Source organism: Clarias gariepinus, chromosome 25 (genome assembly GCF_024256425.1).
Source record: "Clarias gariepinus isolate MV-2021 ecotype Netherlands chromosome 25, CGAR_prim_01v2, whole genome shotgun sequence".
Classification (NCBI taxonomy): Eukaryota; Metazoa; Chordata; class Actinopteri; order Siluriformes; family Clariidae; genus Clarias; species Clarias gariepinus.
In genome coordinates, this window is record NC_071124.1 from 2,554,605 (window position 1) to 2,579,763 (window position 25,159).

Consider the following 25,159-nt stretch of genomic DNA (forward strand, 5'->3'; position numbering starts at 1 on the left):
AGACTGGTTAGGTATGTGGGAGCTAAACCATTTAAAGCCTTGTATGTAAGTAATACTATTTTGTAATTGATTCTAAACTGAACAGGTAGCCAGTGCAGGGATGATAATATTGGGGTTATATGATCATATTTTCTGGATCTAGTGAGAACCCTGGTGGCTGTGTTTTGGACTAACTTGTTTATTGAGGATGCAGGACAACCACCTAGTAATGCATTACAATAGTCCAGTCTGGAGGTCAGTCTGTGTGTGAATCAAAATGGTCAGATAGTCCCTGATGAGCAAGCCGAGGGTGACAGTAGCAAGGAAAACAGTACAATGAGACCAGTTTTTACACAATTGCTCAAAACTGCGGCTTTAAACTGGCATAGCTTAGAAGTACCTTAAGGGGCAGTGTGTACAAATGAGACTGAGTATGACTTCATAGGTGCTAAATCATCCAGCCCAGAGGAAAGGCACCAACTGTAAGGCACAACCTTATCTGTCGTTGATGCAGTGGGAGCAGAGTGTGACGTAGTGTATAGCTCCTTTTTATTTCTTGATAAATCCTACATTCTGCGCAATAAGTGCATATAAAAATTCAGTCTTGTCTGTGATTGGTTAGGTCTTTACTGTGACTAGAATGCATGGACTAGCTTTTCTGCATCAGATGCAGATAAGATGCTCCTAAGTTTGGCAATATTTCTAAGATGGACAAAGGCTGTTTTTGTGATAATTTAGTAAAGACATTGCACTGCGGGTCCCAAGAATGTTATCAAGACGGTAGCAAGAAGAAAAGGGAGTCGCTTTCAGTTTGGTTTTTAAAGCAGCCGGTCCCACAAGGAATCACAAATTGAGGTTAAGTAAGGTTTAATGTCTATTTATTTTATATTTTACCTAATTTACATGTCTTTTCTAAATGTTTTGATTGTTTTTACATGCAAAAATATAATCAGAGTGTTGAAAAATGGTTATATTGGTAATATTTTTGGTGGCTTGAACGGATTATTTGCATTTACATTAGGCCCTATAGGAAAATGTGTTTTGCAATATGAAATTTTAACTTAAGAACATGCCTCCAGAATGGATTAAATTAGTATGCCAAGGTACCGCTGTACTGTATTTTACTTTAATTTGACATAAGGAACAGCAGAAAGAATTTCTTCCGGAAAAAAAAAACAAAGTGTGAGTGATTTGTGCCGACCTCTTTACCTGAAGTGACATTGTTTGATCATAGTATCCTATCAAATGTTCTATTAAAGGCCTCATATTGTAATGTTTAAAAAAAAAAAAAAAAACACGCGTAGGTCTCAGTGCTCCCCAAAGCTAGTGCTGAGCCAAGAGAACAGCAAAGCTGAGCAACATGCTACATCACAACAGAAGGAATACTGAGTTGAAGGAGAGGGAGATCTATAGATTTACATTTACATGTGAGCATTTGGCAGATGCTCTTACCCAGAGTGCTTTGTAGTTTCCATCACTGGTTAAAACCGTACTAGGTTACTAACGAAATACTATTACTTAAAGATGATTGTTTGTTTTTGTACTGAAGAAACAGATATGTCCTACGTCATTGTTTAAAGATTGTCAGAGACTCAGATATGTAGAGGAAGTCCATTTCACCACTTATTGTAGGTCCAGAACAGAAAAGAGTCACTTCTTCCTAGAACCCTGAGAGATGGACGACCAGCTGAGCTGGAGCTGGAGGTGCTGGAGCAACGGAGGGAACGTAGTGCGGTGTGAGGTGTAACTAGAGCTGAGAGGTAGGTCGGTGCTGGACCATTTTTAGCTTTGTAGGTGAGCATCAGGGTTTTGAATTTGATGCAGGCAGCTACAGTAAATGAAGCCAGTGCAGGAAGCGGAGAAGTGGGGTGGTGTTGGAGAACTTGGGAAGGTTGAAAACAAGATGTGCAGGTGCATTCTGGATCAGCTGCAGAGGAAGAATGGTGGACAGAGGCTGACCTGCCAGGAGTGAGTTGCAGTAGTCATAACAAGGGACTGAACAAGGACCTGAGTAGCCTGTTTTCTTCTAAATTCTTTTGATGCTGTAAAGACGAAATCGAGGTTAGCAATGTGTGGGGAAAATGACAGATGATCCTCCAGAGTTACCCCAAGATTGCGGGCAGTTGCTGAAGGAGAGATCCGATTGATGTCAGGAAGATCACATGGGTTTGACGGGGTAACCTACTGTATGAATTAATTTTGTGGATGAGTACTTTATTATCATTTAAAAACTTACAACAATATTGCACATTCAAAATGAAATTATGTTGCAGTTGACTCTCTGTTTTGACTGATATTGACACAAAGAAGAAAAGGGGGAAAATAGCTAATAATAATGTATTGCACAGTAAATTATTTACAGAATAAATCATAATATATTACACAACTGGAAAAGTATATATTGCACAGTAAATAAATAAATTACAGGCTCATTAATAAATATATTGTACAACCGATGGGAATATGTTGCGGAATGATTAGTAATTAATATATATCACATGATCAATAGAAAAATACCCGCCATTGGATTCCAACCGCCGTTGAACATCAACATGGAAAGAGAAGAAGAGGAAACTTTGATTGTTTAATTTTGAGTGTCAGCCAATAGAAACATGAAAAAATGACAAAATATGGTATGATTTATTTTTTTTTATGTTTGTTGTTTGCTCACACACACTGGAGACCCTGAATGTCTAAACATGACCACAAAGTGAAATCTGCATCATAGGTGCCCTTCAATTCATCCTAAAAAAGGTTCTATTTACAGTGTAATTATCTTTCTCTGTTTTTGTTTACTCTCAGATCAGCTGTTTTTTCCTCATCACCAACATCCACACCAGCACAGATATGCAGTGTGTATATATAAATACTGGATATATAGATACTCTACAGTATGTGTGTGTGTGTGTCGAGTGACTACAGTATACGACCTCTCATACACCCTTTTTGAACCCATTCAGTGTTTGAGTCTCGCTTTTTATTTTTCAGTCTTTTCAGTGTGTAAGAAACAAACGTTTTCACCACTAAAGCAAATTAAATTTGTGAAAGGTCTGAATTTTTTTTTTTTTTTTTTATGTGTTGAGATTTTTTTTTTAAATGCCTGTCTAATCATGCCAGTCATGTTGTGATGGAAGATTCCGGCGGCTCGTTATCGTAAAACGCGGTGCGCCATCTGACATTTGGAAGCCACTTGACATTTGAGCTTAAATTAAGAGATTGGTGTTTTAAAGTCAGCCAGAAAAACCAGAAGCACTCATGTTTTTGCATCATTTTTATTGGACATAAAACTGGACATGGGATGTGAGCACTCGTCTGTGTGTGTGTGTGCGTGTGTGTATAAACCTGTGTATAGAGATGCACTTTTGTCAAGGTGATTATGAGAGCTGAAATGCAAATGGAAAGACAATGGTCCATTTTCTCAGCCTCGTCTCATTTGTCTTTGTTTATGAAACAGGGTTTGCGGGTCCGCTGTTTGACATTGTAATCAGAAATCCGGTGGAACAAACGAGCGGATTCCTTATTGAACTGTATTCATTCGTGGGCTCGTATTCCTTTTGAGCCGCATGATAAATCTAGAGAGGTGAACGCTCTCATAAAGCCATGACCTTGCTTCATAGTGCATCCCCGAGCATCAACACACATTCTTAGCTACGCTGTCTGACTTCAGAGACGACGACTCCAAACCGTGGACCGTGTCCTCATGATGAATCTGATGAAACCTTCCTGCTTCCTCAAAAGTCATAAAACGCCGAAACTGGAGACTCCTTCCAGAAGTCGATGTCACCATATGAACACACTTCTTAATTTGTTTATTATCACTTGAGCGTCCACAGTCCATGTGAAGGAGCTGTAACCATGGTAACAATTAGAGATTCACGTATCACCACATTGACCCCAAAATAGATTTTGGGGGGAAAAAAGTTTCTAATAGAGATAAACCAGTCGATCGGGCAGTGAGCAGAATCACGAGGCCGGTGCTCGGACGATCAGCCTCAGATATAAACGAGTTCGAGTGGCGCAACAGAAATGCTTTTTTACTGTTACATTATCAAATATCGCAAGTGTTAAAAGACTTCGATTTGCCGTTTTCCCCAAACTCTGGGAAGGAATTAGACTCATTACACACTCTTACACCAGTCTCACAACACCATGAGCACTAATTAGTCAAAACTCCAAGCCAAGTGTGCCAGCGTGCTCGCAGCCACCCAACCTGCGCGCTCACAGTCGATTTGAGATTTTTTTAGTCGTTGGAGGTGTTAGAGGCGGTAAAACATCCACGTTCATTTATAATCCTACAGGTGGCGCACTCTCGTTACACGTTTTTCATCCTGTGTGGTACTGTAGGAGTAAATGATTTGCTAAGTTTGTTTAAAAATAATAATTACGGTGGATAACAGAGATTCATGCTGCCGAGTTAAATGTTAAACTCTTGTATTTGAAATAAGTTTGTATTGTTTAAATGCTGCGCTTGGTTTTTAATTAAGAAAACTAACGTTATAAGGAATGAGCTACATTTAATTACTTAATAAATTTATTTTTTAAGGTTTAAAATTGTAACAAAATCAGTGGGAAAATGTAATATCAAATTGGGATATTTATCAAATTTAATCGAATCGGCACCGAGGAATCATAATAATATCATATCGGGAGGCGACTGGTGATTCCCGTCCCTAATGACCACGATGTATTATAACCAGTGCATTGATATAAACGTGTGGTTTGCGACTGCACTACTCTCTGCTGGTGTAAGCGAAAGTCCATCAATATCTCTAATATCATTAATAAACATTATTAAACCTGTATATGAGGAGGAACGTATAGCATTAGCTAACTCTTAGCAATTAATGCTAGCTCGTTAACACACTTGCTCACTCAAGTGCTAGTCTTTTAACCTGACACTCTATTGTACAATCTTGTACCTTCAGACTTGAACATTAGATCAATTGCATAGTAACGTAGCATACTTACACACCTGGGCCACACGTTAGCGTGCTACATGCCTGAACATCGCATGCTAGCGATCATGTGTACAGTTGCATACTAGCATACATAAGCACACTGTACATTAGCATACTCTTCTTATACACCCAGGGATGCTTCCATCAAGTACTCGAACACGGTCTGTTGCCTTTAGTGTTACGTTGCGTTCACACTCGTGTACTTGCGGGCCCACTTTATAGCATCCTCACTTGCATAACTGTGTAATTAATATTTCAACACTCTTATACAAAAGTCTTTACTGTGCAGTGAATCACTGGAAATGAACTGAAAGAGGTGACGTCAACTCATTTAAAAAGCAATACGGAGGCCTTTGATGTTTATTCCTTTATTTATTAGTCCATATTTTTTTCATAACAAGTATTGAGAAAGTCAAGCTACAGAGCGAAGTTGCTTAGCTTCGAAGAATGAGTGTGTGAACCGAGAGAGGAAGAAAGAAAAAGTTTTGAGGCACTTTTTTTCATATCAAAGGGGAGCGTCAAAATCCCCCAAAAGGATTCTTTTTTTTTAAACTCAGTTTCTGACAAGTGCAAACATGAAGCCGGAGTGAAAACGCAGTTGGAAGGATTTGCAACTTTCAACCAAAATGAGTTGAAAACAGGTTGAGGAGAGGCGTGCGAAAAGAAAAAAGAAAAAAGAAGAAGTAAGGAAAAAAAAAAACACCCCATGCCTCTCCTACCATCTCGGTCAAAGTGTTGAGCCTGAAATGATCTTCGCAGGCGTTTCACTTTCACAGAGCTGCTTCCTAAAAAAAAAATAATAATAAAATAATGATAATAATAAAATGGCATCAGTCGTCTCGTCTCGGTTCTGATCCCTCGGCATGCGGGAGACACGTTTCATCTTCGCCCTCATGTTTCCCACCCAGGATCAGAGTCAGAGTGTAAAACTGTGGCCCCAGGTCTCCGATTGATGTCAGATCATTGTTGATGTCGGATTCGTGATGCCGCGACTCGATGGAGCTGAGCGACTCGGCCACGGAGCCCTCGCCCTCGTAGGCGAACGTAGCCAGAGAGTCGTACGGCAGTTCCGTGGCGTCCATGTGGTTCTCCTGTAACCGCTGCTGGAGGTACACGTGAACGTCCTCGCCGTCCTCATCGTCCCTCAGATCGTAACGGTGGACGGACGTCTCCTCCACGGCCTCCGGGTGGCGCAAAGTCCCGATGTCGAAGGCTTGCGTGTCTTCCTCGCCGCCGCCCTCGTCATCGTAGCGGATCACGTTGTCACGCGCGTCCTCTTTGGAGGACATCAGAGCGTCTTTCTTCCTGTGGCGCTTCAGAGACACGGACAGCACCACAATCACTGCAACACATAAGACTGGATGTGATTTTTTTTTTGCTAAATGTTAACACACATTCACACACACACACAGATGATTATGTAGGTAACATGTGATGAATTAACTGTGTGTTAATCTGTCATAAAAGTGATGTGACAAAAAGAAAGACAGCATCATCTGTATGGGATGTGTCAGTGCTGAATCAGGACAAGTGTGACCCTGAGAGGTGTGTGTGTGTGTGTGTGTGTGTGTGTGTGCACGCGCATGGAAGATTAGCTGACTCTTTTTTCCTACACTGTTTAGACGTGCTGTCGTGCTTCCCCGAGTGACAGACAGACTAAGCTTTTATTTCCGTCTCTTACAGTCAGGACAAAGGACAGAACACAAAGATGGAAGGAGAAGGACTGACAAAGAGAGAAAGGACAAGGCTGATAAACAGAAAGAGGAGTGTGGTAATAAAGGGGAATTGAGATTGAAAGCAAGAGAGAAAGATAGCCGAGGGGGTTAAAGGATGAGAGAAAGATGGAGAAGGAGAAAAACAGTGTGGGAGGATGGGGAGGGGTGGGGTGGGGTGGGATGGGGGGGGGACTGAGAAATTTAAAGATAGAGAAGAGAAAGTGGAGAGGGGAAGCAAGTAGAGAAGGAAGGAAGGATTAAAGGAAGGAATGGAAGGAAGAAAGGAAATAAATGAGAAACACAGGGGAAGGAAAAGAAAAAGAGTAAGAGATAGAGAGAGATGTGGAGAACGGAGAGAGGGGGGGGAGGGAGGGGTGTAAGATTTAAAGGGTGAGGGAAGGAAAGAATAAAGAGTAAATCACTGAAGGATGACAGAGAGAGAGAGTAATTGAAGGAGAAGAAGGGGAATTAAGATATTCAGAGAAACAATGATGAGGAAATTGAGATTTAGAGAGAGAAATAAAGAACGATGAAAAAGTAAAAACGAAAGAAAAAGAGTAGCATTGGGTAAATAGGCAAACATCAAGAAAGAAACTATTGGGGAAAAATAGAAGAAAATTTAGGGGTAGGGAGAGAAAAAATAAAGGATACAGAAAGATGTGAAAGAGAGAGAGAGGGGGGGTTAAAGGATGATAGAAATATTTTTGAAAAAAGGAGAGAACAGTATGGGAAGAGGGAGGGATGGAAGGATTGAGAAATTCCAAGATAGAAAGAGAATGGAAAAAAAGAGAGAAAGAAAGAAGTGATGAAAGAAAAAAAATGAGAAATTATAGGGAGAAAGACGATGAAACACAAGGGAAGGAAAATAAAGAGAAAGAAATACAGAGAGATGAGAAGAATGGAAAGAGGTCTGGGGAGATGAAGTGAAAGATTTAAAGGGTGGGAGAAAGAAAGAGAGAGTAAATCACTGAAGGATGATTGAAGGAAAGAGAGGGGGATTGAGATATTCAGAGAAAAGAGACAAAAAGAAAGAGAGAAAGAAAGATGGGACAAGTAGGGAGAGAAAAAGTAAGGGATACAGAAAGATGTGAGAGATAGCATGAAGAATGAAAGTGCAAGGAAGACAGACAGACAGACGTGATGCTGCCAGACAGCTACATAAACACACACTTATCGTCTATAGCACTTTATCGTGGGGGAGGAGCCAATCCCAGGAGAGTTAGGGCACAAGGCGGGGTACACCCTGGACAGGGTGCCAATCCATTGCAGGGTACACACACACACACACACACACACACACAATTAGCCTAACCCACCAAGCCCGGGGAGAACATGCAAACTCCATGCACACAAACCCCGAGGTGGGAATCGAACCCAGACCCTGGAGGTGCGAGATGACAGTGCTAACCGCTAAGCCACCGCGCTGCCGGCTACATAAACACAGAAAAGCCTGGGGGGAAAAATGCATGAGCAAGGAGCAGAGTATAAGAGAAAAAAAAGACAGAGGGAGAGGGGAGATGGATGGGACAAAGACAGAAACAGAGAAAAATGTAGACGGCAGGAGGTTGACAGAAAGACAGAGAGAGAAAAGAGAAAGAGCGAGGCTTTAACAGGGCCATGAATCAGATGTAAGAACTCGTTCTGCAGAGAACCAGCGTGAAAAATTGGCTACATAAACCTGAGACTGTAATTAAGAAGCCATTGGTGTTCTTCTTTCCTGGTTCAGTTCCAGGGTTCCACTTTTATTTTACTGCACTGCCCCCTAGTGGGGAACAAGAAACTGTCCTGGCCACGCTCATGCGTGGACATAAGGGGCGTCTGCTTCAGTGTGGTAAAGTCTAAGAATAGGTCTTCTTTCCTCAGTCTAAAGACACGCCCCCTTCTTGGGATTAGGGCACATCCCTGTTAAAGATACAGAGGCGTTACCTTCTTAGTACAAAAAGGTCACAACCCTTTTACTGGGACTGGAAGCTACACCGGCCACGCCTACTTCCTTGAGCCTGAGCTTCATTATTAATTGTAGACACAAAGGCCACGCCTTATTTACTAAAATACATTTAAATAAAAACCAAAAAGACAATAACGTTTTTTTCTGATACACTACAAGACTCCCTTGTGACGAAAAAAGGGTTAAAAACAAGGACACTGAAAGCTGACGGTGTTGCAAGATGTCATTATGAATCTGTCACAATGTCCAGCTTATCCGTGTCTCTCATCTCGTGTATCTCGTGTGAACAGTTCTTACCTAGCAGAATGATCACGCACAGCAGAATGGCCAGCAGAGCTCCGGTACTGAGACCCAGAGGCAGAAGGAAAGCATTGGTGCTGCAGTTCAGGACGGAGCCGGAGACGTCGCAAGCGCAGACCCGGACGCTTAGCGTCCCTGTGCTGCTCAGGACAGGAAACCCGCTGTCCTCCACCACGACTGGCACCTCGTACACGCTCTTCTCCATCCGCCGAAATGCGGTGCGTCTGTTCAGAAGCCCAGCCGTGTTGTCTAAACACACACACACACACACACACACACACACACACACACACACACACCGCATGGTCTCTTTGGTTTTCTGTAATGTTCAGTCTTTTCATAGCAATTAATTGTGCTATTTGTTTTTAATATAATGATACAATTTAGAATTTTTTTTTATGATTTTTTTTTTTAGATGCCAATTTATGGTTCACATCCCTTCACTTTCAGTACATATTTAAAGCTCAGTGTATTACGGCTCTGGGTTACTGATCAAAAGGTCAGCATTTGAAGCTCTAGCTCCACCAAGGGTCCTTGAGCAAAGCCCTTAACCCCTAAGCTGGGATATGCAAAGAAAAGAATTTCACTGTACATAATATATATGTGGCAAATAAAGACTTGACTTAAATTAAAATAAGTCCTTTTGGCCCAAACTGAGCAGAAGGCACGTGCCTACTATGTGTGGTCATATTATTGCAGTACATTTCACCACTAATGAGTTCATCAACACCCTGACCAGGATAAAATGAAATAAATCTCATCCCATTTTTTCTTACTTATTTTTTATTTTTACCAATTAACTCATTTTCTCTAGTTGCATGACTGCTACCAAAATAACGCTACATGGCTTTTAGCTCAAAACATGCTTTTCATGAACATGGCTGGTTATTGTCACTCTGACTGATAGAGAAAAGTGGAATAATAGTAATAATAATAATAATAATAATAATAATAAATACCCATGCTACAATTTTGGCCCAGTTTTACTCTCTTGGAAATGGAGCATCACTGGGGATTTGGACCCCTGTTGAGACTTGAACCGCTAGCCAGAGTTCTGGCATGGTTGGGATTTGGACCCCCTGTGGGGAATTTGGACTCCCCACTGGTAGTTGGACCTGCAATTGGGATTTGGGCTTATTGCAAAGGGTGTGGACCTCTTGTTAGGATTTGGACTCCCCATTACAATTTTGGACACCCTCTCCCAAATGGGATTAGGACCACCTGTGGGGATCTGGACCCCCTGTTCAGATTTGGACTCCTCACTGATATTTGGACTTGCATTTGGGATAAGTTCTGCCTTTTTGCAAGGATGAGGGGGATGATTTGGACACCAAGCCACTGGAATTTGGACCCCCTGTTGGGATTTGGATCCCCTGGTATCATTTGGACATTTTATTGGAAGTTGGACCCCCTGTTGGGATTCGGGATTCTTTGGATTTAGACCAGGACTTGCTCCCTGGATACAGATGTATTTTTTTCAACAACTGGATAAAGTTTTTATTTTTTTTCAGTTCACAATCAGTGTCTTATATTAAACATAACATTGCACTTTAAGTCAATTTTTCCCCTTGTCATGCAACTTTGTCTATAAATGAAAATGTACCACAACCCGATAAAACCATCATCATTTCAGATCTTGATTCATAACCAGTGAAAAAGATGCCTATTGATTGCGAGTTCTGCAGTGGAGAAATACAACTCAGCGAGCCAGACTCTGGACTTATAGACGGTAGCATCAAAGACAATCCACTGACAGCGGCTGAAGGTGAAATCATTATGAGCTTCACCAGCTTTATGTCCTGCTGAGAGGACCAGCCTTCTGAGAAGATAAAACGAGGTAAAAAGGCAACCTGCATTCCTGAAGGTTTTGTTGAACAAAAGGATTTAGTTTCTCTAGTCAATGTGAAGAAATTCTCTCTCTGGATCAACACCAGATTGGAAGAGAATCAGACACGGAGGAGGCGAGTTGATAGTTCTGGCAGAAATAAATATGGCTTACTGTCAGATGTCCTTAAGCACTCGGGCAAATCTGCATAAATCTGCATGAAATTAAGACACTCTTAGGAAACATTTCATAAGAATAAAGGCGGGTTGATAAGTGTGAAGTGCCCATGCTGGGAATTTGACTTTTCTCTTTCTGTAAAGAAATTTCCACCAGGGACTGTTACATAATTGTTTGGTGAATAAGACATGAATTTTGGGATTGGCCGTTAAAGCAGAACTCACATTTTTAGTCTGTCTGATGGTTGAACAGCTGTAATTAGATTAAAGGGGGAAAAAAAGTCAGTATAAATTATGCAATGTCAATTCCCGAAGCATGCCGGGTCTTTGTAATGATGACTTGTTATATCTTTATGTCGTGTTTTTTATTTCTATTATTAATCTGTGTACAGATGAGGGGAATTACATGGGAGTCCTGACGGCGATTTGTAATTTGAACAGAATACACAGTATAGTAGAAGATGAATGAATGAATAGCCTCATGTTCTTGTAACCGGCGGTAATTCTGTAATCAAAGTCGCCTAATATTAGATTTAGTATTTGTGTTCAGGTTAAAAAGAACCTCTGAGCAAAAAAAAAAAAAAAGCAGAAAAACGTTCTTGACACCTTATACATTTTTCAGCAGCCTGGCTCACCTTTAACCCAACCAAAGGAGACCACAAGCTCTTCAGTCTTTAGTGTCTAAAGTTGTAGTCTGGCCAGTGGAGGTGGTGTTGTCAGCTCTGTCTAAATGTGTGCAGACATGCCTGCTCTTAACTGTGAGGTCCCTTGACCCTGTTGTTGAGGTTTTTCGTGCCTGGGTGGGTGAGCAGCAGATTGCACTTGACAGGGCAGGAGGAGTGGGAGAGAACCTTCTGGCCATTTGCTCGCTTGGAATCGAGTCATGCTGTCCACTCGAATCAGGTGCTGATCCTCACTTGCACCAAACAACACATATTTTGTTTTTTTTTGTTGGCACAAACAGATAACTTGGAGACACACAGTCCTGCTGGATGCATCCAGGATCCTCAGTACCGAGCTAATTTTGAGAAGTGTGAAGCCATCAACTCGGAACATCTCATTAGATTACTCTTTAGAGTAAAAGCTCTTATCCCCAGCACTCATCCCTCCCTGTCCTGGACAGATTAAAGTGCTTCTTACACTTTGTACACGACCTAACAGCCATGATGATAAATCGAGCTGATAGGTTGGATTAGCAGTATTACCAACTTGAAAAATGTTATATTGTGTAAGAGAGAAAGTCTTCCGGACTTGATCATATTCATAAAAATAGCCTTTCGTGCTTAAAAATCCTCCTGAAAGTGTCTATTCAAATGCACACTTAAACAAAAGTTCTTTGTATAGTTCTTTGCTTTTTCTTGGCAACCGTACTAACAGGAGTTTGGGCGAGTTCTTTACATAAGCATGTCCGCCTACTATTTAAAACGTCTGAAAAGCATCGGCGGATATCTTCTGATGTATAATACTCATACTGTATAGCCCAAAGTATGTAATTTTGCCAGTTTATCAAACATCTCAGCTAGGTCAGCCTAAGGTCGGCCCACTAATGAGAGCATATCTGTTCCTGCACATATCTGTTTACGATATGCCCAGTTAGTCACCTGCCATGCAGAAGGGAAGATGCTCCTCACGTGTGAAATAAAACAACACGGGCATGCTTTAACACACTATATATTTTCTGCCACTAGGGGTCACCCAATTAAAGCAAGAGAGCATCTGGTAAACAGCTGGGGCAGGGGTGGCTCAGGTGGTTCAGGCTCGGGGTCACTGTTTAGAGGTTTGTGGGGGTGGGAGCACCACGGCCACCAAGTAACCACTTTCTAGCAATATCCTAAGTTGAGGGTTGAGACAGGAAGGGTGTAAAAACTGTGCCAGTAAACTGCAGATTCAATGATCTGATGTAATGATCCTTATGATATAAAAAATCCGATAAGAAATATTGTGTGTACTGTAATTATTGCCAATTAGCAAATCTTGCCGTAACGTTATACATCGGGGAGACATCGGCCAGACGTTTGTGTGCTGTCACGGAAAATATTCCAGTAGTGCAAACACTAGGTAAACTCTAGGAATTTTCCCTATACCCGTTTTCACCAAAGTGAACCAGGTACTAGTTCATGTCTGGTGTTAGTGCTGGTTCAGATCCAGTTTTTCCATGGGCTAGAGAGTCACGTCATTATGTCACTATATTCTGTACAGCAATGATACCTAACATATACAACTTTAAGTCCATTTTTTAAGAGCTATGGTCACAAACGTTTAGTTGGTTGTGATAAGACCAGGGGACACCTTGGGGACACCTTGGATGAGGGACCTAATAATAGACAAATAAAAAATAAACCTTTTCTTTGTCCTTCAAAGTAAGTCCAGAGTTTTTAGGCAGAGTTATTATTTTTCGGGCTCCTAGTCATCAGGAGCTGATCCATCACCTTGATTTGGAATCAAAAACGTATTAAAGTATAATGAGCGGGGACTCACAGTTATGGCTTAATTGCAACTTAATATAAGCAAAAGGGATGAAAAACAGACAACCAAAACAACGCTGTAAACAGAACAGCAGGACAACAGATGCAAGATCAAAGTAAAACGCAGGATATAAATAGATCAACTAATTAGACAAGACAAGGTCCAGGTGAATAAAATTAAACGTCATGCGACTGAGACATGTGACATGTAAAAGGTTCTGCAGACTGAATCTTGGACTAATGTCAACATAACAGAAAAAAAAGTAAAAAGAAACACCCTAACTAAACCATAACAGCGCAATTAGTCACTACTATAAGCAGTACTTACTTCCGTAATCTCGGATGGTGAAGTTCCTGTTCCGGTTTTCTCGGGGAGATTTGAAGAAGAATCTGTGTCCTAAATTGGGCATGTCTCTGTCTGTAGCACTGAGGATCTGGATCACCTGGAGACACGAACAACGTAAATATATCCCTCTGAATTAATAAGATAATGAGACGTGACTATCGACATACAAAGAAAAAGTCTGTACGTCGGTCAGAACTCACTCTTTCAATGATATCTTTATGTTTAATACACTGGGGGACCTGAAAATTTAGACTAAATTTATTAAAACTTTGTCAGTGCAGGCCGCCAAAATCCTAAATAAACAAACGTCAACGACGCGTACTGACGTAACGACGCGTACTGGCGCTAGCACTGTATAAATCCAAGATTCCAAGCTGTTCTACTCTCAGAGCTGCTGTTATAGAAAATCAATCCACACTTCCCAACCAATCAGATTCCAGAATCGGATTCCGAGCGAGCTAATCAGCGTTTCAGCGCGGATCTGTTGTTACGGTTATATCATGTGCTAAATCCTATTTGTTGTGAGAAATTGCTTTTCTGTGCAAACTGCTTAGACGAACGCGCGCGCGGGCGACGCACAGGCAGGGATTTGTTCCCCGAGAGTTAACAGGGTGAAGAAATTTGGCAGTAAACTAGAAAGCTTGGCTGCCTCTAATTAGCTGTTAAAGTGAGTCACACGAGGCAGAGTAGACGGCACGATGAACTCCAGATCGTGGATGGTTTGAGAACTATCATTCACAGACACGATGTTAAAAAAAACATATCGAAATTTAGGCATCATTTATTTTAATTAACACGTTAAAGGTAACGCGTCTTCGTCTTTATGGAGAAACGTCACGTGTTACTGCGTTCAACACTCGAGCTCATCCGGGATACTTTAGGTTGACTTCAGAAATATTTTTGTAAAGAAATACAGAGCGTTCACTGAACACGATGTCCTCTGTGATGAAAACGGACAATGGTTTGTTCTGAAAATTGAACCCGAGGCAGAGAAGTGAGACAAGTTTATTTAGAGAAAATGGAGAAAACAGGACTGAAGGGTTTCAGTGCAGAGAGAACAGCGCTCACCTCCAAACTAAACAGTGTATCAATGTCCTGCTTTCACCAACGGCAAACAGCAGCTAAGCACTCTCTTTCTCTTACACACACACACACACACACACACACACACACACACACACACAATGTACTCCAGGAGCACAAAAACACATACATAATGTTGCTCTTAAAATCAGAAGCCTATATTTATACAGTAGCCAGACACTTTCTCTCTCTCTCTCACACACACACACACACACACACACACACACACTTTCACTTACCTGGCCTACTTTTGCATCCTCACAAACGAATGCCTCAAATGGAGCAGAAAGTTCTGGAGGAAACTCGTTGACATCCAGCACCGTGACTGTGACGTTGACCCGACTGAACAGGAGCGGATTGTCTGGAAGAGCAAACAAGACACACCCACTCAGATACACAACACTGACCCCTACACAACACTTACACAACACTGACCCGTACGGAACAATTACACACAACACTAACACACAACACTAACACACAACACTTACACACAACACTGACTTACACACAACAGACACACAACACTTACACACAACACTGACCCCTACACAACAATTACACACAACACTGACCCATACACAACACTTACACAACACTGACCCGTACGGAACAATTACACACAACACTAACACACAACACTGACCCCTACACAACACTTACAGACAACACTGACCCATACAGAACACTGACTTACACACAACAGACACACAACACTTACACACAACACTGACCCCTACACAACAATTACACACAACACTGACCCATACACAACACTTACACAACACTGACCCGTACGGAACAATTACACACAACACTAACACACAACACTGACCCCTACACAACACTTACAGACAACACTGACCCATACAGAACACTGACTTACACACAACAGACACACAACACTTACAGACAACACTGACCCATACAGAACACTGACTTACACACACCACTGACCCGTTATCAAGTCTTACAGATACAAAAAATGAATACACAACACTGTCTCCTATATATCACTGATGATACACAACACTGACCCAAACACACAACACTGACCCAAACACACAACACTGACTCATACACCAGTCTGATACACAACACTGACGGATCTACAACACTGCTGATACACAACACCATCTGATACAAACCATGTTGACAGATATGAAGAGAATTCCAACACTGACACATGCGCAAAAGTTTTACTTTAAATACTTTAAATGTAAGTCCTTGTAACTTTTTAACTGTTTTAAACATTTTACATGTATATGACTAACACACAAAAGAATAATTGCTATCTGTTTCTTAAATTTTTTTTTTTTTTTTTTGCCTTTTACCCTTTAGGTAACATAATATTTTTTATTATGTATAAATTTACCTTTTTTGCTTTTTTTAATTGGCTTTATAAATATACCAGTTTGCAACTTAATTATTTGTTAATTGTTTTGTTAATTATAATTAGCCTTAATATGTTGTTATTTATATTAATTTGAATTGTTTTAAAATAATTTTTAATTAAGTGTACGATGTACAGAATATTATAAACATAGCAGAGCAGCTGGACTTGCATTAGATGCCGGTGTATACGACTGCACTTCCTACTTACTTCCACTAGATGGCGAGATCAGATCTTTGTAAGAATTTCCCCACACTGATAATACACTGTAGTTCAGTTTATCTTTAGTGCACATTGAGTGTTTTCTTTTCTAACACAGTCAGGTGAAGCTCACCAGGAGTGTGTCGATGTGTGTGTCGATGTGTTCTTGGGTCTTGTGTACTTACGGATTTTCGTTGCAACAACGATGATGTTGAGTTTCGGTGTCGCTTCTCTGTCCAGCGGCTCTCGGGATGAAATCGTGCCTTCGACAGGATCGATGTCAAAGTAATTCTCAGCGTCTGCGTTCCACTCGACCGAGTACCTACAGAACGGAAGTATTGTTATCATACATTATACAACCTTTTTGAAAAGTGGGCGTGGCCTAATACGAGAGTGATCGGGAAAGTTACACATGTAGGCGGTGACACGACATCATTCTCATGTTTTTTCTTAATTTTGGTAGACTAAATCTATCTAAATATATTTTACTATCAAATGCATTTGAGAAAAGAAGTGGAATAACGCGCACTGTGCAAAAGTTTACGCACCCCTGTTGCAAAACAGAAATCATGTCAGAGTATTCTTTTCAATTGTTAATTTAGATTAAATCAACCAACTTATCAGAAAAAATAAAGAAGACAAGAAAAAAAATCTTATGGTGCATAAGTATACACACCCTTTTTGCTTACACTTTGTTAAAGCTTGTAATACATCTGTTGAAGCTTAATCTTTTTGCTTTATATTCTACGGTCATAATTCTGTTCTGTTCACCTTTTCCTCCCATCGATCAAATCGCCAACGGATCTCCAACACGCATCCCTCTTCAAGTTACGGGTTTTTGATTTGTACGATTTCAATCTCAGATCTTTTAAAATATTGATTTTTTTTTTTCTAAAACCTCGAATTTCTGCTCATTATTATGCTGAAAGCTGGAGCATTTTTTTTTATATCTTAATCTTCATCTGTCTAACCGAAAGCTGCAGGTTCCCCGTCACCGCTCTCTCAACCTGCGTGCGATTGCCTTGACCAGGGCACCACGCTGAGGACATGCAGCTCCAGAGCGTGATCCTACCGCCACCGTGCTTCATCGTGTCCTTACAGAAACGTGTGCATGAAAATTCCACATTAATACATTCTGTCACAGAGTTTGAGGAGATCATAAGTACGTTTCGTTAAATTTATTCATGATATTCATGAGACAGGGCTTGCGTTTAGGCACCAAGCTCCGTAGCCGTCACATGAATATGTGAAGAACGCGAGATGTGAAGGAAGCGACTATTAAGGACTGTACACAGAATTGCATTACGCGTGGTGTCACACACTAACTGCCGGTGTGTTACTGTGTGTTTGCGGATTCCATTGTCTCCAGGGAACTCTAGGTATTTGTGCAATAGTGAAATATTAAAAACAGAGCGCAAACACTCTGGATGTACTAAATCACTGGCGTCTCCTTTGTGTCCTCTTTATGAAATATTCATCCAGAAAGAAATACTTATTTCAATGCCATGTACTTAAGATCTCTTCACCTGACGAACACACACACACACACACACACACACACAGAGCAAAAAAAAAAGAATACTGCGAGACACTTAAAAATGAAAACCTTTTTAAATATACAGTATGGTTATGGTATGATTATGTGTGTGTGTGTGTGTGTGTGTGTGTGTGTGTGTGTGTGTGGTGACCTGATCGGACTGTGCCCCGTGTCAGGGTCATGGGCATTCACCGCCCCGATGGCGTTCCTTGCAGAACCCTCTCGTGTCTCCATGCTGTACTCAGAGCTGCTGAAGATCGGTGCTTCCTCCACGTCCATCACGCTCAGCTTCACCACGGCCGAGTCACTGTGTGCGCCGCCCTGCAGGAAACGGGCGTCCATGCGCGGGTCCGAGGCAGAAACTTTAAAACTGTATGTCTTCCTGCTTTCGTAATCCAGCGGCTGGAACACAGGGACATGGAGAGAGGTGAAGAAACACAGTGTTAAAGTGTAAAGAGGTGTTAAGGGTATTTTTAAAAGTAATGTAAATAAAGTGTAAATAGAGAGAAAAAAAGGTTGATAAGAACGCAGGAAAAAGTGGTAAAAATCTTCTTCTTCTTTGTCTTTGGGCTGTTCCCTTTCAGGGGTCGCCACAGCGAATCATCTGCCTCCATCTAACCCTATCCTCTGCATCCTCTTCTCTCACACCAACTAACTTCATGTCCTCTCTCACTGCATCCATAAATCTCCTCTTTGGTCTTCCTCTAGACCTCCTGCCTGGCAGTTCCAACCTCAGCATCCTTCTACCAATATATTCACAATCTCTCCTCTGAACATGTCCAAACCACCTCAATCTGGCCTCTCTGACTTTATCTCCAAAACATCTAACGTGGGTTGTCCCTCTGATAAACTCATTCTTAATCCTATCCATCCTTGTCACTCCCAAAGAGAACCTCAACATCTTCAGCTCTGCTACCTCCAACTCTGCCTCCTGTCTTTTCTTCAGCGCCACTGTCTCTAAGCCGTAGAGCATCGCTGGTCTCACCACTGTCCTGTACACCTTTCCTTTCATTCTCGCTGATACTCTTTTATCGCACAACACACCTGACACTTTTCTCCACCCATTCCAACCTGCCTGTACCCGCCTCTTCACCTCCTTTCCACACTCCCCGTTGCTCTGGACCGTTGACCCCAAGTACTTAAAATCCTGCACCTTCTTTACCTCTGCTCCCTGTAGCCTCACCGATCCTCCTGGGTCCCTCTCATTTACACACATGTATTCCGTCTTGCTGCGGCTAACCTTCATTCCTCTGCTTTCCAGAGCATACCTCCACCTCTCCAAATTTTCCTCCACCTGTTCCCTGCTCTCGCTACAGAGCACAATGTCATCTGCAAACATCATAGTCCATGGGGACTCCTGTCTTACCTCATCTGTCATCCTGTCCATCACCAGAGCAAACAAAAAGGGGCTTAGAGCTGATCCTTGATGCAGACCCACCTCCACCTTAAACTCTTCTGTCACACCTACAGCACATCTTACCACTGTCTTACAGCTCTCATACATGTCCTGCACCACTCTAACATACTTCTCTGCCACTCCAGACTTCCTCATACAATACCACAGCTCCTCTATTGGCACCCTGTCATACGCTTTCATACGCAAAAAGTGGTAAGTTTTTTAAAGTGGAGTAAAATAAATGTAAAAATAAATACATATGTCAATGAAAAAGTGAAAATAAAGTTTAAATTATAAAAATAAATAATATAAAATTATATTATAATATATAATAAAAACAATTATAATAAAATATTAAAATATATATAAGTTTTCAATCTGAAAAATGTTTTAGAAAGTGCAATTATTTTATATAAGTATACTGTACATATTTTTAAAAAAATATTTTAAATTAAAAAGTTAAATGTTACATAATAAAATCTGTTATTACAAATATATTTTTTTATATATTACAAAAATATTACAAATCTCCAAAAAGTCAAAAAACTTTTATCTGTTTCTTTTAAATTTAAATAAAATGTTTTAAATAAAATATTTATTTATTTACATTTGATGATAAATTAATGATAATCAAAAAGTAAATTTGTGATAATACAGTATCTAGCCCAATCTTTGTCTTCTTTCACTACTACTGATGATGATGATGATGAAGATGATGATTTTAACGCTATTGCTCCTGAGCTTCCAGACGATGTGTGTTTCTCGGCTTGCTGTCTGACAGGACACATGGTTGTGTGATATCAGAGAGACTGAACACCCCGTCAGCGCTTCACATCTCCCTTGTTCTGGCTGGTGTATGATTCAGATCCTGTCGTATCCTGACATAAAAGCGCAGCGTTTTCTCTTGTCTCTGTGCCTCGTGGCATCGGGGCATCTCTTCCTCCGCCTTCCGGTCTCCACTTCCTCTCTTATCTCGGCAGGAGCTTTCAGTTCCTCAAGCTCTCACCGTTGCATCATGTCAATGCACGAACAGAGCTGCGTTTCAAATTCCAGTCATGTTGTCAGGAGCTGCATCAGATCCTCCGCACTTCCTACACTCCGCATACAGGCTGCGCAGCTCGCTCTCCTCGACACACCGCGCTCTGAGCGACGGTATTTACCCACATCATCCGTAGTGTTTATTACACTCATACAGTGCAGCTCTGAGTGACTTCTGGATTCTGATTGAACGGAGGGATTCGGAGCGCTTGCGTCAGTCAGAGGTAAAAATATACGTTTCGTGACATTTTCAGGACGTAAAAGTTTACAATCTGTGGGTCTGCATTTCAAAAACATGGAAAGTCCAAGAGCTATTTGTCGTATAAGAAAAACGTCACATCTTTGATTTAATGTCTTCTTGTCTCGATGTCCAACTTCGTGGAAGTAAACTCCAGAGCGTTCCTAACCTTCTCTACACAACTGTATATCCTCTCTCTTTTAATGATCTCTTTATGTTTTATACACTGGAGGACCAGAAACCAGTCTTAGAAGCTTGTTCCGTCTGTCTGTCCGTCTCTCTGTCTGTCTGTCCAGCCAGAACTTGTTACAGCATCACGCTGTGAATTTAAGAAAACTTTGCAAGTCTTTCAGGATTTACCAGAAGTTAAATCTGCAACATAAATAAAAATCTAAATGTCAAGTGGAAGTGAAGCAGTTTTGTGCCAAATCCCAAACTGTACGTTTTGAACATTTTGACAGTGTACTGCACATGCGTCAGACTGGTTGAGCTGGGGCTCGAACCGCTGATCTTCCAATCTGTAACTCAGAGCCTTAACACACTGATCCACCAATGCCACAAAAATAAGTTGCAGTAAGGGAAAAATACGTTTCTAGATACTATTATATAAGCAAGAACATGAACTAACTCATTTCAAGGTCAATACGTGTAGTTATAAATAGATAAGTAGCACTGGTTGAGCTTTAGTAAATTACAAATATGTACATGTTGGAGAATTTCTATGTTACAGGAGGATTTTCAGTCAAGGTCTTATCTATATAAATAAGAAAAAGGGTTTTGTCTGTATTGGTTAAAACTCGCTCTTTTAATGATATCTTTATGTTTCATACACTGGAGGACCAGAAACCAGTCTCCATGAAATTTCTGTTTGTCTGTCCAGCCAGATTCTATCACAGCATCGTGCAAAACTGTCTGGGCAGAATATAATGAAGCGTTTTTCAGTCCTTCAGTATTTGCCTGAAGTTAAAACTGCACCAAAATGTTGAGCAGATTTGAGGTTATGAGCAGTTTTGTCTCAGATGACGTTACAGAATCCGTTTATTTTTTTTTTTCGACAATTATAATACTTCTTCTCTTAAGGTGGGCGTGGCTATACACGTCACTCAACAGAACCAATCAACGCAATAGTTTACTGTCTATAAACGTGTATACACAGAGTATGCAGAAGACACAGAAACAACGTTAATGCACCTACAAGTCGCTCAAATCCTCAAGAAACAGACAGCTTGGTTTTCTTCAAAAAATGTAGTAGGATGAAAGTATAAAAACTGAACTTTCAAAAATATGATTGGATAAATCAATGTATGTTTACTCTTTATACTGTAGTTTTGAAACATATAAGACAAACTGGTTTTAAAACAGTGGGCAGCAGTCCGAGGTGAGGGCGTATAAAACCAGAACTGAGAGCCTGGTGTTATGTGCTAAAATCTAAATGTGGAGTAAAAGTGATGTTATGAACAGTTATGTGTGGGATTTAATAATCTACTTTAAAATAATCTACTAATGCGCTACTGTCTCAATGTAAACAAACACCTGCACCAATAGATATTAATTAGAAAAGATAAAGTGAATATTTTGACTGGGATTAGTTCATATTTTCACTTTGGCTGAAATAACAGCGCTGAAGTGGTATAAGTGAATTTTAACACGCTGGAGTGGTTTTAAGACAAAACTTCATCTTTATCCTTTTATCTACTTTTTCCATTTCTCATCTGTGATTCACTCTCCGATTACCGAACAGGGAGTGTACAGATGTGACTATTAAAAATGTGCGTGTTATCCAGTGCGTGCCGTAACTTGCCGCAAGCAACATTCGGGAATTTAAATAAATGTGTTGTGCTTCACTGAATATCCACCAGATGGCGCATGGAAGGACTTTATCTAAAAGCCAGACCACGTACAACGAAGAATGGTGCATAATTAGTTAGCCTAAAACAATATTTTTTCCAATGCTGAAGCAAACATGAATTTTGTTTTGTTTAACAACAGATCTTTCATGATGAATCTGAGTGTATGTGGTTCATATTATTTTTATAATGATAAACTGAAATGCCCAAAATTATGCTTTAAAAGTTTCTTTTATAGTTTTTGTAATGTCTTAACAGGGACAAAACAGTGAAAGACATGGCAATGCCTCGATTTAAATGGTCTTAAAATTAATTTAATTTCCTGATAGTAGGCTATCTGATAGTGTTAACTATGCGAATGTCCTGATTCATGAATATGCCAACATATCTTATTTAAAACGTAAAAATGTGTCGCCAAGACATGAATGAACAATATATATATATATATATATATATATATATATATATATATATATATATATATATATATATATATATATATATATAGTATCATATTAAGTAAATATTGTTTTATAAACACAAAGTGCTTCGGGCTTTTTATAATAATAATCATCATGTTTTTTGCTGTTTGTGTCCAGCATTAAATAATTATTTCATCCATTATTAACCACGGCTGGAAATAATAGCTGGAATGTGATGTGATTGTGAATTTTTAAATTAAAATAAAGTACTTTTACTTTACAAAAGGCAGCGTTTTTATCAAAAGGCTGATAAACGCGTGTTGTACAGTATATACAACGCAACATCGCGACAACCTCATCTCACCTTTCATGTAGGTCTGCTCGGTCTTGTTAAATCGTTTTAAACCCCTCAATTCTGTGAATCCGCCATCAGTGAAAAACGGTTTGATAACTTCACACCTAACGTGAATGAAAGGTGAGAAGGGGGATTACAGTAACTGGGGGGTTCTGTGGGTGTCACCTCGGAGCGCGCTGTCGCGTTGTATTCAGCGTATAGACTAAAACATAACCATGTTTTCTTCAGCATTGGAAACAATATTGTATTAGGCTAACTTTATTAACGATTATTCACTTTTGTATTCGTCTTTTTGCACACACACACGGGCATCTTAAATTTAAACAGAAAATAATAGTAGGCTGGTAGGAACGTTATTTTTCCTATAACTTAAACGGCTGAATAAAGTTAAATATACACAATAAATTAATAATTGCGTTTGCTTTACATTTGAGCACTCGTGTAAATAGCTTTTTCATTGCATATATACTACCATATTATATATTTGTGTCTAATACTGTTAATTTATATTTTACAACATTACATGCAGTTTGTAATTTACTTGCGATTGTACTTTTAAAATGTAACCTACGTATCTACAGTATAAACATATTTAACTACTTGAGCAGTGAATGAGAAATTTAGTCGGTCTGGCCTTTAAATAAAGTTCTTATTTGAATTAGTTGAATTTTAAAGCATCTGTTTTCAAAAAAAGAATCCCCCCTTTTTCAGGACTGTGTATTTCAACAATAATGTTGTAAAAATCCAATTAACTTTACAGATCTTCATTGTAAAGGGTTTAAACAATGTTTTCCATGCATGTTCAATTAACCATAATCAATTATTTAACATGCACCTGTGGAATGGTCGTTAAGACCTTAACAGCTTACAGAAAGTAGGCATTTAAGGTCACAGTTCTAAAAACGCAGGACACTAAAGAGACTTGTGTACCAACTGTGAAAAACACCCAAAGAAAGATGCCCAGGGTCCCTGCTCATCTGCGTGAACGTGCATTAGACATGCTGCAGGGAGGCATGAGGACCGCTGATGTGGCTAGGGCGATAAATCGTCATGTCCGCACCGTGAGACGCCTAAGACGGCGCTACGGGGAGACGGGAGGGACGGCTGATCATCCTCGCGGTGGAAGACCACGTGTAACAACACCTGCACAGGATCGGTACATCCGAATATCACACCCGCGTGACAGGTACAGGATGGCCACAACAACTGCCCGAGTCACACCAGGAACACACAATCCCTCCATCAGTGCTCAGACTGTCCGCAATAGGCAGTCCATGAGGAGGAGATGCACTGCAGTACTTCAAGCAGCTGGTGGCCACACCAGATACTGACTGGTACTTTTGATTTTGAGCCTCCCTTCATTCAGGGACACATTGGGAAACATTTTTTGTTTATGTCTTATGGTGGTGACTCTTTTAGTGTTCATACAAATATTTACACATTAAGTTTACTGAAAGTAAAAACAGGTGAAAGTCAGAGGACGTTTCTTTTTTTGGACTGACGTTTCTTTTATATAATAAAGAAAATCTTGCAAAGACGTGCGAGGTGACGCCCATGCACCGATCACTAACCACCAAAATGTTTAATTAGAATTAAAATGCCACTTATATATATTCGTGATTAATTAAGTTCTTAAATCATCCTGTTCACCCATGGGTTTACTGCATAAACACCGGAACAAAAGGTCTGGGGATGAAACGGAGACATTTATTTTTCTGCATTAAGTTTAATCATGCAGCACTTTTAGTATTCATAGCAAAAGCAACCCAACAGTGTGATTAAAGTACCCGTAATAACACAGAATTTTGACCCAGCATAAACAACCCAACGATGTGTTTACAGAAACCCAGCATTTTTTTAGTGTACTTCTACAGTACTAATGATTGGAGGAAGTGCAGTCAAAGCCCGGGGATCCTGCGTGCTGTCGCGTTGTATTC

At 40.3% G+C, this 25,159-nt stretch overlaps 1 protein-coding gene across 1 annotated transcript in view; it reads right to left on the reverse strand.

Annotated features, from left to right (window-relative positions):
• Positions 1-5,609: 5,609 nt before the first annotated feature.
• Positions 5,610-25,159, reverse strand: part of cdh12a (cadherin 12, type 2a (N-cadherin 2)) — a 71,720-nt gene continuing 52,170 nt past the window's right edge. The window contains exons 7-12 of the mRNA XM_053486965.1: positions 18,078-18,328; positions 16,575-16,711; positions 15,035-15,156; positions 13,695-13,809; positions 8,898-9,149; positions 5,610-6,279 (exon numbers count right to left, since the gene is read on the reverse strand). Coding sequence (XP_053342940.1) covers positions 5,768-6,279; positions 8,898-9,149; positions 13,695-13,809; positions 15,035-15,156; positions 16,575-16,711; positions 18,078-18,328 — 1,389 coding nt within the window. The 3' untranslated portion in view covers positions 5,610-5,767. The remainder of the gene's footprint in view (positions 6,280-8,897; positions 9,150-13,694; positions 13,810-15,034; positions 15,157-16,574; positions 16,712-18,077; positions 18,329-25,159) is intronic.